Source organism: Salmo salar, chromosome 07, assembly GCF_965601325.2.
Source record: "Salmo salar chromosome 07, fSalSal1, whole genome shotgun sequence".
NCBI classification, from domain to species: domain Eukaryota; kingdom Metazoa; phylum Chordata; class Actinopteri; order Salmoniformes; family Salmonidae; genus Salmo; species Salmo salar.
Window position 1 is genome coordinate 60,900,271 of NC_138297.1, and position 19,730 is coordinate 60,920,000.

General features: G+C 46.0%; 1 protein-coding gene across 4 annotated transcripts in view; it reads right to left on the reverse strand.

Annotated features, from left to right (window-relative positions):
• Positions 1–19,730, reverse strand: part of LOC106609678 (oxysterol-binding protein-related protein 8) — a 164,830-nt gene that overhangs the window by 104,739 nt on the left and 40,361 nt on the right. The window contains exon 1 of one of the 4 annotated variants that reach the window (XM_082977805.1): positions 14,247–14,442. The exons of 2 other annotated variants lie outside the window; for them this stretch is intronic. In XM_082977805.1, the coding sequence (XP_082833931.1) occupies positions 14,247–14,427 (181 nt within the window). In that variant the 5' untranslated portion in view covers positions 14,428–14,442. Of the gene's footprint in view, positions 1–14,246; positions 14,443–19,730 lie in introns of those variants that run through there. One more of the 4 variants, XM_082977808.1, reaches the window with a different exon arrangement.

A 19,730-nucleotide genomic window follows, 5' to 3' on the forward strand; every position in this document is an offset into this window, starting at 1 on the left:
TAAATATTAAATAAAGTCAGATGTTAACCCTATCAGTCCAGAGATGCCAAACTAAATATGAAATAAAGTCAGTTGTTAACCCTATCAGTCCAGAGATGCCAAACTAAATATTAAATAAAGTCAGATATTAACCCTATCAGTCCAGAGATGCCAAACTAAATATTAAATAAAGTCAGTTGTTAACCCTATCAGTCCAGAGATGCCAAACTAAATATTAAATAAAGTCAGATGTTAACCCTATCAGTCCAAAGATGCCAAACTAAATATTAAATAAAGTCAGTTGTTAACCCTATCAGTCCAGAGATGCCAAACTAAATATTAAATAAAGTCAGATGTTAACCGTATCTGAGACTCCAGAAAACAAATCTGCTTTTCATTCATCTGCATGTCCAGGCCTTATATACTGAAACAATATATAAACGCAACATGCAACAATTTCAAAGATTTTACTGAGTTACAGTTTATATAAGAAAATCAGTCAATTGAAATAAATTCATTAGGCCCTAATCTATGGATTTCACATGACTGGGAAGGGGCGTAGCCATGGGTGGGCCTGGGAGAGCACAAGGTGCACCTGTGTAATGATCATGCTGTGTAATCAGCTTCTTGATATGCCACACCTGTCAGGTGGATGGATTATCTTGGCAAAGGAGAAATGCTCACTAACATGGATGTAAACAAATGTGTGCACAACATTTGAGAGAAATACGCTTTTTGTGTGTATGGAACATTTCTGGGATTTTCTTTTTTCCAGCTCATGAAACATAGGACCAACACTTTACATGTTGTGTTTATATTTTTATTCAGTGTATTTAGCATCAAAATGAAGTGTTTAACAACAAAAAATCTCAGGAGAACCAGAGCTACATGTAAAACACAAAACAATTTGGCAAACAGTTGCATTCATGAGTTTTATTGACAAAGAAACAATTAAAAAAACAAGGTCCGCCAAAGCAAAAAACTGAATGAATTTATATGAATGCTGTAAGTACAGAAATTGTTTACTCAATGGGAAATTAATATCCAACTAGTCAGTGACAACTGTGTGGAGTTTGGAGTTTGTGACATCAACTATGTGAGCTTATTCCAGTATTATAGACACTATGTCCTGGGATTTCCTATGATCTTCTATGTAGAAGAACCCATTACCTTCTAATCACTCGTGTAGCTTGTGGGCATCATAGAGCAAAACATGTTACATGTGCGTGTTCGTGAGATTAGTTTTCATAGATAGCTTTTAATAGTTTGCAGCTCAAACCATTCAGACTCTATAGATGTTTCTGTAAAAAGATCTTGTCTCACAAACGCCGCTCTAGCTCAGCCCCCGTTGACCACAGACTAATTAACGGCTGGTACCAATGGATGCAGAAGTTACTAATCCAATGGTACCCAGAAGTCTGTAGCTTTAAAAGGGGTTAAGAAGTCCAAATGGCGCCGGCGTCGCGGTGGCACTCATTGGGTTAACCTTTTTGTTAGGATTTATCATCTACTGAAATTCAGCAAATAAGAGAGAATGATATTGCAGAATTACTGAGCAGAGTTTCCCCTCGGTACAGATCTAGGATCAGCTTCCCCTCCCCCAATTCCCATAAGTGGGAATTAAAAACAGGCCCAAGATCAGTGTCCAGGCCTGGGGACAACGTTACCTTACTCATGAAAACAGTATCATCTCTACCTGTGGTATTGCTTCAGGAGACTATTTAGACACAATCCTGTAGCATCTAGCCTTTGTCTTCCATCACAGCATTTCCTTTAAACTTCCCATTTCATCCCGATGTGGAACCTAGCATTTTCCCAAGCTTAGGCTTGAACGGTTTTCCTCCATCCTGCCCCAGAACAGATGAACAGGAACTTGTGAGACAGAACGCCATGGCATATTACATCATGTTTAAACATCTCTGACCCATTTCCCTTGGTTCACTATGATCACCCACCGAGGCATCTTTCCACTGTATCTTAAAGATGCACATCTTTTCTGAAAGCCAAGTCTAGTGATTTTACAACATCAACACAGAGATGATCCACCGACAGTGTGAGAGGTAGTCTTTAATGTCACGCTGTAAGATGTTCATACCGTCAAAGACAGGGCCGACAACAACAAGGTAAACAATAGAGCGATGTAAACAATGGTGATGTAAACTTGGAGTGCTGTGGCCTATTGCACTATTCATATGAATGTTATTGTCCATCATTCAGTCTTTATGTATTGTGTCTTTAGTCTTTTTTCTTTGACCCCCTGATGGGATGATAATGTTGATCTAATCTAAGGATTGATACGTCCCACCCGATTTCCTTCCTATATAGTGCACTTTGTAGGGAATAGTGTGGCATTTGAGATGAAGCCATTGTATAATGTGGTGTGGGGGCTGTGCTTTGGCAAAGTGGGTGGGGTTATATCCTGCCTGTTTGGCCCTGTCCGGGGGCATCATCGGATGGGGCCACAGTTTCTCCTGACCCCTCCTGTCTCAGCCTCCAGTATTTATGCTGCAGTAGTTTGTGTGTCAGGGGGCTAGGGTCAGTCTGTTATATCTGTCTAATCCGGTGTCCTGTGTGAATTTAAGTATGCTCCCTCTAATTCTGTCTCTCTTTCTTTCTTTCTCTCTCTCGGAGGACCTGAGCCCTAGGACCATGCCTCAGGACTACCTGGCCTGATGACTCCTTGCTGTCCCCAGTCCACCTGGCCATGCTGCTGCTCCAGTTTCAACTGTTCTACCTGCAGCTATGGAACCCTGACCTGTTCACCGGACGTGCTACCTGTCCCAGACCTGCTGTTTTCAACTCTAGAGACAGCAGGAGCGGTAGAGATACTCTGAATGATCGCCTATGAAAAGCCAACTGACATTTACTCCTGAGGTGCTGACCTGTTGCACCCTCGACAACTACTGTGATTATTATTAGACCATGCTGGTCATTTATGAACATTTGAACATCTTGGCCATGTTCTGTTATAATCTCCACCCGGCACAGCCAGAAGAGGACTGGCCACCCCTCATAGCCTCTCTAGGTTTCTTCCTAGGTTCCAGCCTTTCTAGGGAGTTTTTCCTAGCCACCGTGCTTCTACACCTGCATTGCTTGCTGTTTGGGGTTTTAGGCTGGGTTTCTGTACAGCACTTTGAGATATCAGCTGATGTAAGAAGGGCTATATAAATACATTTGATTTGATTTATAATCGTCTTAGACTACCCACGGCGGACCGTCCAATGACGCTCCCCTCACTCATCAGCAGTGGCCCAGGATGCACCCTATCTCCTATAGAGTGCACAATTTATATATGGGCTGGTCAGAAGTAGTCCAAACACTGGGAATAGGATGAAAGAGGGTGAGACAGAAGGAAAGCGAGAGGAAAAGAGAGGAACGGAAGGAACATTTCTAGTTGTTCTCTGTAGGAAGAGAGATCAAATGAAGCGCTAGAGGTGCAGGGTTTGCTAGCAACACAGGATGCTACAACCAGCAGAGTCATCAGCAGCTGTTTGCTACGGCAGAGCCCAGTGAGAGTGATAGGGCATGGCTACTCTTCCTCCCAGGGGCTGTGTACAAGTTAACGGTGTGTGAGTCCCTCCAGGGAAGAAAGTGTGTGTGTGTGTGTGTATGTATGTGTGTGTGGGAGCAAGGCTAGAGGTGCATCCATCTTACTCAGCCATGGTTGGGTGGCGTTTCTTCATATCGGCCAAAGGTTTGTTGTGGTTCATGTATTGTAACGTAGATAACTTGGGCCGTAACATATTTGAGGCTCGTCCAGGATCAAGGAAACTAAACACAAGTAATTTGTCAGATGTTTATCAGGCACCTTTACTGTGCATGCTCCGGGTTTAAGTTTCTCTTAGGTACAGATCTAGGATCAGTGTCCCCTCCCCCAATTCAAACCTTAACCATAAGTGGAGAAAATGCTAAACTGACCCAAGATCAGCGTCTTCACTCAACAGCTAGCGTGCACCCTATCCAGAGCAGGGATACCTAACAAGGCTGTATGGCTCAGGATGAAACACAGAAAGGCTTGGTTCACTTCCTGTCTCTCTCATTCCAAAATGTCCCTAAACACCTAAATCACATAAAAGAAGAGGTTCTAATAAAAATGGTCATGTGCTTTAGTTTCTGAGTGGCTGGAAACACCAGAGGCCCTGGCTTTTCTCAAGCCTCTGAACGGAGGACTCAGTCATCACATGCCTGCAGCCAGGCCAGCCAGATAGTGTTCCCCTCTGGGTTGGTGTCATTAATGTGTAATGAACTTCCTGTAAACATTCCTGGACAAGGAGGCAATAAGGCCAGCACCACAGCTTGTACTTGTTGTTAGTGTACTGCTTTCAGAGGCTGGTGAGGGGAGGACAGCTTATAATAATGTCTGGAATGGAGGGATCGGAACGTTATCAAACACATGGAAACCATCTGAAGGACTTGTCCTGATGTGGCTTGTAGAAAGACATTTCTGACAAAGTGTCTTTCATTTGGTTAATCAGTAGCGGTGCTGCTCGCCAAAGTCAAAATAGCTTGTTATTGTCGCGGTTAATGTCCTTGTTGTTTGATAGCATGCTATATTTTCAGGGAGATTGTAGGAGTCATGTGAGAGAGAGCGAGAGAGAGGTTTCTTAGGGACTGGAGAGTGCCAGCGGGTGAGAGTGTTAGATTGATGTACATTCCCGTGGCCCTGCTGGTCAGGTTTCCACCGCCGCTCCTATTGAATGTTCTGAACGCCACGTTGGTTGGAGGCCTATCGACCCTATCTATCCCAGGATCCTTTGCTCAGAGTCCTGACCACTTGCCACTGCTACCTGTGGTGCTTCCTTTGTCTCTCCATGCCCACTTGGGCGTGATGGAACGCTGGCAACGGAGCCTGAAAACACACCCCATCAAAGTATCAAAACACCTTCCCAAATGGCATCTTATTATATTCCCCTTTAGTTATTAACACTATCAACGTTTCGCTATACTGTGGGAAATGTGATCGAATCAACGCAATTAGTCACTTTCAATGTAATATACCGAAGAAAAAATATATATATGCAAGACTTAGCATGCAAAATTAACTGTGCAAGATATTTTGTTGTAGGGAGTTCGAATCCCCGAGCTGATAAGGTAAAAATCTGTTGCTCTGCCCCTGAACAAGGCAGTTAACCCACTGTTCCTAGGCCGTCATTGAAAATAAGAATTTGTTCTTAACTGACTTGCCTAGTTAAATAAAGGTCAAATAAATAAAATATGCAAATAGCCATTGCCATATATGTGCCACTCAGTTTGAAAGACTGTTTTTTGATGTCTTAAAAGGGGAAGTGTTTTGAGATGTCTTGAATAAGCTAAGTAGCCAATAAGCAAAAGGTAGTATAATTTGTAATAATGGTATGGGAATATAAATATATTTTAATTTGTAAAGTGGTTTCTTGCATCAAACACAACATTTTCACTCACCTTTTTGTCCGAAGGACAAGTGGATAAAGAGGTTAATGTCAAGCCCTGCGTGTTATTTTCAAAAGTCTCATGGAATGTAGGCCTATATTGAACACCACACATTGACTGTTACTTTAGGCTGAACGATAGAACATTAATTCCATATAAACATTTAATGGGATGCATATTTCTCCATTGTTTTTGATGGTAGGCCACTCCGGTAGGCCAACATTATAATCAAATAGCCACAGTAGCCTACTTGGCCACCGTTAAAACTGTAACTTAAAGCAGGTACAGAGCCGGAAGTTGCACAGAATTTTCACAACGTTCAAGTTTGCGCTCAGTAGACAGGAGGCATCTGATCCTAGATCAGCACTTCTACTGAAAGAGGTTGATACATATGATCCTAGATCAGCACTTCTACTGAAGGAGGTTGATACATATGATCCTAGATCAGCACTTCTACTGAAGGAGGTTGATACATATGATCCTAGATCAGCACTTCTACTGAAGGAGGTTGATACATATGATCCTAGATCAGCACTTCTACTGAAGGAGGTTGATACATACGGCTCCTGAACTCCTCTCAGGACCATTCTGTACCATGTGTATGTGGTTTAACAGGACATTTAGAGCTGTGGTAATGACCTCAGAAGGCCAAACAAAGCAGACAGACTGTGCCTGTGGTCGCTAGTTAAACGCTAGTCAAAACCCCTCCCTCAGCAGGTTCATGTGCTTTCCAGACTGCCGCGGTCAGCCTCGTGAAAAAACACTCAAGAAGCTTCTCCGTCAAACATTAGACAAATGGATCCACACGGGTCAGCGATCCGCACGACTGCAAAGTCAACACTCTGGCGCCGCAGTAAGGCAGGAGAGGCATTGGAGCCTGGTCAGCACCACCAGACTAACCATTTACATCAAGCCTGGTCAACACCACCAGACTAACCATTTACATCAAGCCTGGTCAACACCACCAGACTAACCATTTACATCAAGCCTGGTCAGCACCACCAGACTAACCATTTACATCAAGCCTGGTCAACACCACCAGACTAACCATTTACATCAAGCCTGGTCAACACCACCAGACTATCCATTTACATCAAGCCTGGTCAGTACCACCAGACTAACCATTTACATCAAGCCTGGTCAGCACCACCAGACTAACCATTTACATCAAGCCTGGTCGCACCACCAGACTAACCATTTACATCAAGCCTGGTCAACACCACCAGACTAACCATTTACATCAAGCCTGGTCAACACCACCAGACTAACCATTTACATCAAGCCTGGTCAACACCACCAGACTAACCATTTACATCAAGCCTGGTCAACACCACCAGACTAACCATTTACATCAAGCCTGGTCAACACCACCAGACTAACCATTTACATCAAGCCTGGTCAACACCACCAGACTAACCATTTACATCAAGCCTGGTCAGCACCACCAGACTAACCATTTACATCAAGCCTGGTCAGCACCACCAGACTAACCATTTACATCAAGCCTGGTCAACACCACCAGACTAACCATTTACATCAAGCCTGGTCAGCACCACCAGACTAACCATTTACATCAAGCCTGGTCAACACCACCAGACTAAACATTTACATCAAGCCTGGTCAACACCACCAGACTAACCATTTACATCAAGCCTGGTCAACACCACCAGACTAAACATTTACATCAAGCCTGGTCAACACCACCAGACTAACCATTTACATCAAGCCTGGTCAACACCACCAGACTAAACATTTACATCAAGCCTGGTCAACACCACCAGACTAACCATTTACATCAAGCCTGGTCAACACCACCAGACTAACCATTTACATCAAGCCTGGTCAACACCACCAGACTAACCATTTACATCAAGCCTGGTCAACACCACCAGACTAACCATTTACATCAAGCCTGGTCAACACCACCAGACTAACCATTTACATCAAGCCTGGTCAACACCACCAGACTAACCATTTACATCAAGCCTGGTCAACACCACCAGACTAACCATTTACATCAAGCCTGGTCAGCACCACCAGACTAACCATTTACATCAAGCCTGGTCAGCACCACCAGACTAACCATTTACATCAAGTCTGGTCAACACCACCAGACTAACCATTTACATCAAGCCTGGTCAACACCACCAGACTAACCATTTACATCAAGCCTGGTCAGTACCACCAGACTAACCATTTACATCAAGCCTGGTCAGCACCACCAGACTAACCATTTACATCAAGCCTGGTCAACACCACCAGACTAACCATTTACATCAAGCCTGGTCAGTACCACCAGACTAACCATTTACATCAAGCCTGGTCAACACCACCAGACTAAACATTTACATCAAGCCTGGTCAACACCACCAGACTAACCATTTACATCAAGCCTGGTCAACACCACCAGACTAACCATTTACATCAAGCCTGGTCAACACCACCAGACTAACCATTTACATCAAGCCTGGTCAACACCACCAGACTAACCATTTACATCAAGCCTGGTCAGTACCACCAGACTAACCATTTACATCAAGCCTGGTCAGCACCACCAGACTAACCATTTACATCAAGCCTGGTCAGCACCACCAGACTAACCATTTACATCAAGCCTGGTCAACACCACCAGACTAACCATTTACATCAAGCCTGGTCAACACCACCAGACTAACCATTTACATCAAGCCTGGTCAGCACCACCAGACTAACCATTTACATCAAGCCTGGTCAGCACCACCAGACTAACCATTTACATCAAGCCTGGTCAACACCACCAGACTAAACATTTATGTCAGCAGGTACAAAAGGGCAGGGATTTTTTAAAGCCTAGAAGGCGAGGGAACATCTAAAAGGCTAAGCTGACCTCTAAAGTTAGAGGTCAATATACTCAAGGCTAACTCTAAAGCCAGATAATAGTGATTTGGAAAGGTTTGGAGATACTGAAGTGCATCCACTATCCAATGATCTCTCTACTGCAGTGCTTTAGAGTGAGAAACCAGTGGAAGAGCAAGCATTAATGTAAGGGACGTTTTCTCTTCATGGGAAATTACAGATATACTGTTGGTGGAGGAGGGCTGGAGCCTGGGGAGAGGAGGGCTGGAGCCTGGGGAGAGGAGGGCTGGAGCCTGGGGAGAGGAGGGCTGGAGCCTGGGGAGAGGAAGGCTGGAGCGAGGAGGGCTGGAGCCTGGGGACAGGAAGGCTGGAGCCTGGGGAGAGGAGGGCTGGAGCCTGGGGAGAGGAGGGCTGGAGCCTGGGGAGAGGAGGGCTGGAGCCTGGGGAGAGGAGGGCTGGAGCCTGGGGACAGGAAGGCTGGAGCCTGGGGAGAGGAGGGCTGGAGCCTGGGGAGAGGAGGGCTGGAGCCTGGGGAGAGGAGGGCTGGAGCCTGGGGAGAGGAGGGCTGGAGCCTGGGGAGAGGAGGGCTGGAGCCTGGGGAGAGGAGGCTGGAGCCTGGGGAGAGGAGGGCTGGAGCCTGGGGAGAGGAGGGCTGGAGGGTCTGACTCAGGCTGGCTTGGCCACTGAGCAGGGGGAAGGGCTACTCTCCTGATTTACAGCCGGTGTAGAAAAGCACCGACTGCCCCCATAAATAAAAGCACTCAACACACGTGACAGGGAGGCCCTCAGTCACCGACACCCAGCACGCCAGCCAAGATACTGTCCACAGCCACCACCAGAGCCAAGCACCAGTCAACAAACACAATTGAAAAAACACAACGCACAAAGTAAAAAAATTATCTGTTTGACTTTGACTGGACATGGCGGTACTGTATCATTATATCAAATGACATTTCAACGTCCCACACAATGGTGAGGAATATAAAAAGTTGAACAAAAGTTTACTTGAAATGTCTAGACAAGCGCTGACTCATTGAACTCCTGTTGAATTTGAATAATCTCTCACTGAGAAAGTCCAGAAGTGGGAGCTCACCTTAAAACCTTTAGAAGAGCTTCCTGACTGTGGGGGCAGGCCTCGACAGGAAGTCCAGGCAGGGCCATAAAGAGAGAGATAGGTGTTGACACTGAGATGATGGGACTAGTACTTCATCTCAAATTGCACCCTATTTCTTTCGTAGTGCACTACTTATGACCAGGGGCCATGGGGCTCTAGACAGAAGGGAATAGGGTGCCATTTCAGATGCAACCTGGGACTGCTCATGGCTGTAAGAGAGAACTGATGGTGTGTGGTGAGGTGTCAGCAACAATCTCACTCCACACGTCTGACAACCCAGAGGAGAGCTATCACACAGGGGACAAGCCGTGGAGAGCGAGCAGAGAGCTCCACACCGTCGACCCTGAGGAGGGAGATGAACTGGATATTAAGGCCTATAGCCAACAGGGAGGGAGGCTGGCAAAGTGGGAATTGGGGATGTGCCTGAAACCGTCTGGCGGAGGAGGTGATGCATCATCGACCTGCTTCCCAGGGTGACAGATTTAGATCATGGTGCCTCGGACGAAAGGTGTTATCCGTGTTTCACGAGCTGTGGGTGTCAATCACTAAATGGCCAACGCTACCAAGGACAGGAGTTATGAGTTACTGTTAGGGACTGTACCTACTAGCATGGCCAAATAGTGAGGACACAGTTATCTGGGACGTATTCCTAGCTTGGAACAGTGTTTATCAGATTGCAGACTGTGGCATGTTATCATTGACCTCAGAGCAACTGGGACAAGGCGGTGGAGGAAGGGAAATCAGCCCAACATGGTGGAGCAGGAAACCCACAAACAGACACAGTAGCTCCAGGAAAACCAGGCTAATCTAGTACACGCCAGCCAACAAACCACAAACGTCTCTTTTCTTCTATCTGAAATGAACCTGAAGATGTCAGGCCTCTTGTCCAGGGTTGTGTTTATTAGGGCAGGCAGCGGAGAATGCTTGAAAACAGTTTGCAACAGGAAATGAAAAGGAACGTTTCTTATTGGAGAAGTTCAGGTAGTCCCTCCCTGTTTCAGTACGTTTTCGTCCGTATGGTGTATGATGAACACGAGTCACGACCCAGGCTCTGGGGAAGGGGAGACCAAGAGGCCAATGTATAGAATATCTGTGTGAGTGGGGGAAATGCAGAACTGACCCAAGATCAGCATCTAGGGGCAACTTTACCCTAATCCGCCACCTAGTGAGACAGCCTCGCCATTTCCTGGACTATGGCAGGAAGAGGGAGAACAACCTCTCAGGTGGACCGTCTCAGACCCAGAGTAGGCTAGAGTTTCAGCTCTGCTAGGGGTCCGATGCTGGGGGTCCGGAGGGAGAGGCTCAATGACAGCCTGGAGATGGCAGACACGTCCACCCTGGAGGTAGAGGGTGATGAAAGGGGCTGTAGCGATGAGGGAGAGATGAGGGAGGAAGAACTGGAGAGGTTGAAGAGAGGATGAACAGCCATGGATGACAGAGGGGATGACAGAGGGGATGTGAACAACAGAACAAGGCCTGGATTAAGGTGTCTATGACGACAGGTTATCACCTCTGGACTGTTGAGCTTCCTCTGCTCGCATTCAAGCTCATATCAAATGCAAACTGAGATAATGGCTTGATATCTGTCAAAGGCTTCCTGATTCTATCCCCTTGGTTCTCGGTTCTTTCTCGTGATTGGGTTGATTGTTAACTCTCACAACAAAAGGCCTGAAGTAACTGGAAACATCAGAAAGGAAAGTTCACACCAAAACCCCATCTCACCACCTGTTTCTGTCATGCACATAGTACACCCTTTAGCCGAATGTAGAGGAGTGCTTATAGACAAAGCAGTTGTGGCTTTGCAGAGAGAGTCAACACAAGATAGGAATCAATATAAAGTCCTAAACTGCTATATAGACTTTCAGTTAAAGTACTACCCATCCAGCTTCAGCAGAGTTCACATTTCCTCTTGACATTTTTGTATGACCTCAAAATGGTTTCATAAGCCTATCTTGGGTCTGTTTACTACCACAGTTATATGGTCACCGTTACAACCCTATTGGTCAGCAAGAGCTCTGCCAAGTCACCGTTACAACCCTATTGGTCAGCAAGAGCTCTGCCAAGTCACCGTTACAACCCTATTGGTCAGCAAGAGCTCTGCCAAGTCACCGTTACAACCCTATTGGTCAGCAAGAGCTCTGCCAAGTCACCGTTACAACCCTATTGGTCAGCAAGAGCTCTGCCAGGTCACCGTTACAACCCTATTGGTCAGCAAGAGCTCTGCCAGGTCACCGTTACAACCCTATTGGTCAGCAAGAGCTCTGCCAGGTCACCGTTACAACCCTATTGGTCAGTAAAAGCTCTGCCAGTGCTGTCACCCAATCCAGAGATTCCCTACTCTGAGAGAAGAAGAGTCATTTGACCAATCCCCTCACGCTTCCAATCAATGTACACAGTGCAACTGGCCTAATGCTAACAATCTGATTACACACACTCAGACACAGACTGTTGGTATTGTCCTAAATTACACCCTATTCCCTACATAGTGCCTATAGACACCGGTCAAAAGTAGGGCACTATATTGGGAATAGGGTGACATTTTGGAGGAAACCAATGTCAAAACTCCCTTCCGGTTGGGTCTTAGCAGCAGCCATTGCTGGGACAGCACTAATGAACGGCATTCGTGAGTAACGGAGACCCCAAAACTACATCCTCATGGTGATAAACTCCTTATAAAGTAACTGAATGACACAGAGTAAATAGTCTTCTAGATAGTTCTGGAAAGTATGTGGACACCCCTTCAAATTTGTGAATTCGGCTATTTCAGCCACACCCGTTGCTGACAGGTGTCTAAAATCGAGCACACCGCCATGCAATCTCCATAGACAAACATTGGCAGTAGAATGGCCCATACTGTTGTGGCTGCTTTGTGTGATGTATTGTTGTCTCTACCTTCTTGCCCTTTGTGCTGTTGTCTGTGCCCAATAATGTCTGTACCATGTGTTGTGCTGCTACCATGTTGTTATGTTGCTACCATACTGTGTTGTCATGTGTTGCTGCCTTGCTATGTTGTTGTCTTAGGTCTCTCTTTATGTAGTGTTGTGTTGTCTCTCTTGTTGTGATGTGTGTTTTGTCCTATATTTATATTGTGTTTATAAAAAAATGTTAATCCCAGAGGCCTTTTGCCTTTTGGTAGACCGTCATTGGTAGGCCGTCATTATAAATATGAATTTGTTCTTAACTGACTTGCTTAGTTAAATAAAGGTTAAATAAAAATATATAATACTGAAGAGCTCAGTGTTTTTCAAAGTGGCACCATCATAGGACGCCACCTTTCCAACAAATGAGTTCGGAAAATGTCTGCCCTGCTAGAGCTGCCCCAATCAACTGTAAATGCTGTTATTGTGAAGTGGAAATGTCTAGGAGCAACAACGGCTCAGCCTCGAAGTGGTAGGTCACACAAGCTCACAGAACGGGACCGCTGAGTGCTGAAACGCGGAGCGAGTAAAAATAGCGCCTCGGTGCCCTCCTCGGTTCCAAACTGCCTCTGGAAGCAATGTCAGCACAATAACTGTTTGTGAGGAGCTTCGTGAAATGGGTTCCATAGCAGAACAGCCGTAAACAAGCCTAAGATCAACATGTGCAATGCCAAGTGTCGGCTGGAGCGGTGTAAAGCTAGCTGGAGCAGTGGAAACCCGTTCTCTGGAGTGATGAATCACGCTTCACCATCTGGCAGTCCGACGGACGAATCTGGGTATAGCGGTGGCCAGGAGAACGCTACCTGCCCGAATGCATAGTGCTAATTGTAAAGTTTGGTGGAGGAGGAATAATGGTCTGTGGCTGTTTCTCATGGTTCGGGCTAGGCCCCTTAGTACCAGTGAAGGGAAAGCTTAACGCTACAGCATACAATGACATTCAAGATGATTCTGTGCTTCCAACTTTGTGGCAACAGTTTGGGGAAGGCCCTTTCCTCTTTCAGCATGACAATTCCCCCGTACACAAAGCGAGGTCCATACAGAAATGGTTTGTCGAGATCGTGTGAATGAACTTGACAGGCCTGCACAGAGCCCTGAACTCAACCCCATCGAACAACTTTGGGATGAATTGGAACGCCAACTGCGAACCAGACCTAATCGCCCAACATCAGCACCAGAACTCACTAATGCTCTTGGCTGGAAACAAGTCCTTGCAGCAATGTTCCAACATCTAGCGGAAAGCCTTCCCAGAAGAGTAGAGGCTGTTATAGCAGCAAAGGGGGGAACAACTCCATACTAACGCCCGTGACTTAGGAATAAGATGTTCGACAAGCATGGGTCCACATACTTTGTAACTGGGAGTATCTCGTCTTATAGATAGTTCTGTAAGGTATAATACTCTCTCTGTTTCTACCTTGCTTCCATGACCCTCGCTAGTAAACAAGCCAAAGGGAAGCTCAGTCTATGATTAATCCACAACTTCTTGGTAATCAGTTCTCAGCCCAGCCATCCCCATTCAGCATTTCCCCAACAGCATACAAAGGAAATGGACTGAACAGAGTGATGCTAACGTTGCTACACGATAACACTGACAACATTGTTAGCGCACAGCTGTGCTGTCCAGATGACAGGATAGTATCTCTGTTAGCTTCAGATGCTAGCAGGGTACACATACTAGCATGCCTAGGCTAGCTGAGCACTCTTCCAAGTTTGTGATCTGAAGGCAGTCAGTGTCCACACAGTCATCAACAAACAAGCAGATACAGTGGAACAACTCAACTCCCCATGTTCAGTAGCAAAATAATAATTACATTACTAGTGGAACTACAATTGCAAACAAAGAAAGCAGAGGAACACACCCACTGACATATCAATCCAAGACAACCCAAAGCTTCCGCTAAGCTTCACCCTCCTCCACCTACTGTTCTTCCTTGTGTTTCTTTGACAGAAAGGCAGTGTTAGTTTTGCTCTGAGAGAGGAGAGGAAATGCATACCTTGTGAGGGCTGCCTGGCGGTGACGTGGCTGCTGCTGCGTGACAGGACTAGTCCTGGTACGACCAACAACTGAGCTCTCTCACACACACTGGAGAGGAGGGAGAGGGAACGAGAGACAGCGTGCTGGAGAGCACGAGTCCCTCCCTCTCTCTCTCTCTCCCCTGCTACCCTGGTGAGCATTCTGTTCTGTCTTTTGCTCTCTCGTGCACACACAACCCCTCCCTCTCTCCCCCTTGTTTATTCTCTCTCTCCTTTTATCTTCCTGTGTATGCTCTCTCTCTTTCTCAATAGCTCCTTTGGTTTTCCCGCAGTAACTCTGATTCTCTCTAAGAGAGAGCACGCATGCACACACACAAAATCAAAACAACACTGTCTCAGACGCCATGTCTCTGCTCATTCCAAGCCTTTCTGCACCAATAACTGCCAGCAGGCCACCTGATTTGCCCAGCCATCAAAAAGCAAAACCAACACCCCTGCGAGCGACCAATGGAGACACAACAACCGACTCAGACCATCACCATGTTATTCTGTCTCGACTAGGTGTTCAGCCACGCTTCAGCCTCATTAATGCTTCCGTTTTCTCTGTTGCTCTTTTCCATTCACCTACTTAGCTAGGACCTTTCCCCTCAAACCACAGGCCATTCTCTAGTCCCCATTTAGTCTGACAGCTAGAGTCAAAGACCCAGCAGAGAAAACAAGTTAAGATGGGACGATGAGGGGACGATGAGGGGACGATGAGGGGACGATGTCTTAAGTGGTTTCATAAAAACAGTGTGACTCTCCTCTCCTCCCGATACATTTTCATTTGCCAGCAATGAAGTGATCAATGGGGCAACTAAAAAAGCCCAAAAAAGAAGTGAACTTGGAAGAGTGCCAACTGGGTCAAAGGAAAGGCCATTCATTTGGGCTGGTTTCGAGGAGCCTCTGGAGGAGTGGGTGCAGCAGGTAGAGGTACGGTGGAGAGATTCAACCATGGTGAATGCCCTGTTTTATTTTATTATTCTTTAAAGAGGGTCGGAATTTCAAGGAGAAAGGAGACAGATAGTAGGAGCATAGACAGAGGGCCTAACGTGGTCTGGTGTCAGGGGCTTAAGACCACACTGAAAGCCCTGTTTTGAAGTCAGGGTTACAATGAAGACCCTGGTTTAAAGTCAGGGTTACACTGAAGGCCCTGGTTTAAAGTCAGGGTCACACTGAAGGCCCTGGTTTAAAGTCAGGGTTACACTGAAGGCCCTGGTTTAAAGTCAGGGTTACACTGAAGGCCCTGGTTTAAAGTCAGGGTCACACTGAAGGCCATGTTTTAAAGTCAGGGTTACACTGAAGGCCCTGGTTTAAAGTCAGGGTCACACTGAAGGCCCTGGTTTAAAGTCAGGGTTACACTGAAGGCCCTGGTTTGAAGTCAGGGTTACAATGAAGGCCCTGGTTTAAAGTCAGGGTTACACTGAAGGCCCTGGTTTAAAGTCAGGGTTACACTGAAGGCCCTGGTTTAAAGTCAGGGTTACACTGAAGGCCCTGGTTTAAAGTCAGGGTTACACTGAAGGCCCTGGTTTAAAGTCAGGGTTACACTGAAGGCCATGTTTTAAAGTCAGGGTTACACTGAAGGCCCTGTTTTAAAGTCAGGGTTACACTGAAGGCCATGTTTTGAAGTCAGGGTTACACTGAAGGCCCTGGTTTAAAGTCAGGGTTACACTGAAGGCCATGTTTTAAAGTCAGGGTTACACTGAAGGCCCTGTTTTAAAGTCAGGGTTACACTGAAGGCCCTGGTTTAAAGTCAGGGTCACACTGAAGGCCCTGGTTTAAAGTCAGGGTTACACTGAAGGCCCTGGTTTGAAGTCAGGGTTACACTGAAGGCCCTGGTTTAAAGTCAGGGTTACACTGAAGGCCCTGGTTTAAAGTCAGGGTCACACTGAAGGCCCTGGTTTGAAGTCAGGGTTACACTGAAGGCCCTGGTTTAAAGTCAGGGTTACACTGAAGGCCCTGGTTTAAAGTCAGGGTTACACTGAAGGCCCTGGTTTAAAGTCAGGGTTACACTGAAGGCCCTGGTTTGAAGTCAGGGTTACACTGAAGGCCCTGGTTTAAAGTCAGGGTTACACTGAAGGCCCTGGTTTAAAGTCAGGGTTACACTGAAGGCCCTGGTTTAAAGTCAGGGTTACACTGAAGGCCCTGTTTTGAAGTCAGGGTTACACTGAAGGCCCTGTTTTGAAGTCAGGGTTAAACTCCAAGGGTACAGAATGAGGCATCTTATTTTTTCAGGGGGCATCATATGACAAAAACCATCTACATTCCACATAAACTAAATGTGATCACATGGGGAGAAAACTGAGCTATTATTAGACACATTTTGTTTTCCGACTTTTCTACATAGGGCCAGGCTGAACACTAGCTGGCATGATGACACAGGCTGCATCCCATAGGGCCCTGGTCAAAAGTAGTGCACTATATAGGGAATAGAGTACCATTTGTGATGCATCCATAGAAACAACAAGCCTGCATGACTTCCTGTATCTGGCGTGGGTTGTGCCTAGAGAGGAACAGAAGGTGTGAGAGAGAGGGGTCAGACAAGTGGTTGGGATGATAGCCACTTCAATAGATGCTTGCACTCCTTCAGTGGCTTATTGCTGACCTTCCACACGAGCTAAGTAACGCTAGGTGATATAGCTGTTTGCTTCCACAAGGTGTATTTCACGAAAGGTAATTGCACCTTTGAGACCGGGCTGCAAGTATCGTCAACGGACAAACATAGCAAAGCATGGTTGTTTTGAGAGCGGTTTGGAAACCCGCCATCCAGAGATTGGGTCTGGCCATCAACGCTCCAAAAGTGATCTGCTTTAAAAGCCATTCCATTGACCATAACTGTCTCAACTTGAAGACCTCCCAGCATCATTCAGTAGTCTAGTGGCTTCAGCTCAGTGGGCTAACACAATGTTGTGGTGCACAGGAGACCCAGGTTGGAACCCAGTCAGTCTCAAAAGTACCAGAGATGTCATTTTACATCAATAAGGCAAATTCCAGCATAATGACTGGCGCTAGACAGAAACATTTGCATAAATTCCAAAACATTTATTTGGTGGCAAAAACACTAGCGAGCTAAATTTCCACACCCCACCCCTTTAAATCTAGATCAGTGAGGTACACTGTTGAAGAAAAGAAACTGCATGTGATGCTATACAGTCTCATTCACCACCTGCACACAGATACTTTCAGGGCTCCTGAGTGGCGCAGTGGTCTAAGGCACTGTGTCTCAGTGCAAGAGGCGTCACTACAGAGCCTGGTTCAATTCCAGGCTGTATCACAACTGGCCGTGATTGGGAGTCCCATAGGGCGGCACACAATTGGCCCAGCGTCGTCCGGGTTTGGCCGAGGTAGGCAGTCATTGTAAATAAGAATTTGTTCTTAACTGACTTGCCTAGTTAAATAAAGGTTTAATAAAAAAATACTGGTACAGTATAAATTTAGCCTGTTGAGAAGGGTCATGATTCCTGTGAAGAGGGACACAGGCCCTGGGGTTAGGCCTAAGCAGAAAGAAAGTAAGTTGATTTGCACCGCCACAAAACCTAGCCGGTTTCTCACACTCAGGGAGGGAGGAGACAACAGAAGAACAGAGATTTGCCCCTACTAAACTCCAGACAAACAAACATTTTGTATTCACCACAACGAGTGATCAGAGGCTCATTTGCAGTATAATACTAACCACTTTAATTAGATTAAAGAACAAATCTGTGCTGAGAACTCCGCTGAACCCGACTTCAAATTACTATGTATAAAGGGATAGTTCACCTCAAATAAAACATTCAAATATTGGGGATATTGACTTGCTTTGGGTTTTGTGCCACACATTCAGCCATAATAACACTGCCTGAGGGAGGCATCCCTAGACAGAGAGACATTCAGCCATAATAACACTGCCTGAGGGAGGCATCCCTAGACAGAGAGACATTCAGCCATAATAACACTGCCTGAGGGAGGCATCCCTAGACAGAGAGACATTCAGCCATAATAACACTGCCTGAGGGAGGCATCCCTAGACAGAGAGACATTCAGCCATAATAACACTGCCTGAGGGAGGCATCCCTAGACAGAGAGAGACATTCAGCCATAATAACACTGCCTGAGGGAGGCATCCCTAGACAGAGAGACATTCAGCCATAATAACACTGCCTGAGGGAGGCATCCCTAGACAGAGAGAGACATTCAGCCATAATAACACTGCCTGAGGGAGGCATCCCTAGACAGAGAGACATTCAGCCATAATAACACTGCCTGAGGGAGGCATCCCTAGACAGAGAGACATTCAGCCATAATAACACTGCCTGAGGGAGGCATCCCTAGACAGAGAGACATTCAGCCATAATAACACTGCCTGAGGGAGGCATCCCTAGACAGAGAGACATTCAGCCATAATAACACTGCCTGAGGGAGGCATCCCTAGACAGAGAGAGACATTCAGCCCTAATAACACTGCCTGAGGGAGGCATCCCTAGACAGAGAGAGACATTCAGCCATAATAACACTGTCTGAGGGAGGCATCCCTAGACAGAGAGAGACATTCAGCCATAATAACACTGTCTGAGGGAGGCCAGCCGGGTATTAGGCCTCTGACAAATATACAGATATACATACATATACAGAGATACAGATACAGATATATATATATATAGATGGGATTTTGGGGGGTTTTGTCGGACTGCCACAGTCAAACTGAATGGACAGTGGTGGGAAAAACATTGCAAAAATGCCCGTTTTCGATCCCACTCAGATAAAAATGCCCCTCTTTTATTGGGTTGTCTTTTTGATAATTCAGGGCGTGGCGAGGGCGTCCAGAGTTACTGTTCCGTGTCAGATGAAAAGGACCAGAGGAGGGGGCTCTTACCCTGTCCATTCTCATGCTGAGAGACATCTACAGCATCAACCAATCAATTAGGGCTGTGTTGTGCCCTATATAAACTGTAGAATTAGATCTGTTGTCAACCAATCAATTAGGGCTGTGTTGTGCCCTATATAACTGTAGAATTAGACCTGTTGTCAACCAATCAATTAGGGCTGTGTTGTGCCCTATATAACTGTAGAATTAGATCTGTTGTCAACCAATCAATTAGGGCTGTGTTGTGCCCTATATAACTGTAGAATTAGACCTGTTGTCAACCAATCAATTAGGGCTGTGTTGTGCCCTATATAACTGTAGAATTAGACCTGTTGTCAACCAATCAATTAGGGCTGTGTTGTGCCCTATATAACTGTAGAATTAGATCTGTTGTCAACCAATCAATTAGGGCTGTGTTGTGCCCTATATAACTGTAGAATTAGACCTGTTGTCAACCAATCAATTAGGGCTGTGTTGTGCCCTATATAACTGTAGAATTAGACCTGTTGTCAACCAATCAATTAGGGCTGTGTTGTGCCCTATATAACTGTAGAATTAGATCTGTTGTCAACCAATCAATTAGGGCTGTGTTGTGCCCTATATAACTGTAGAATTAGATCTG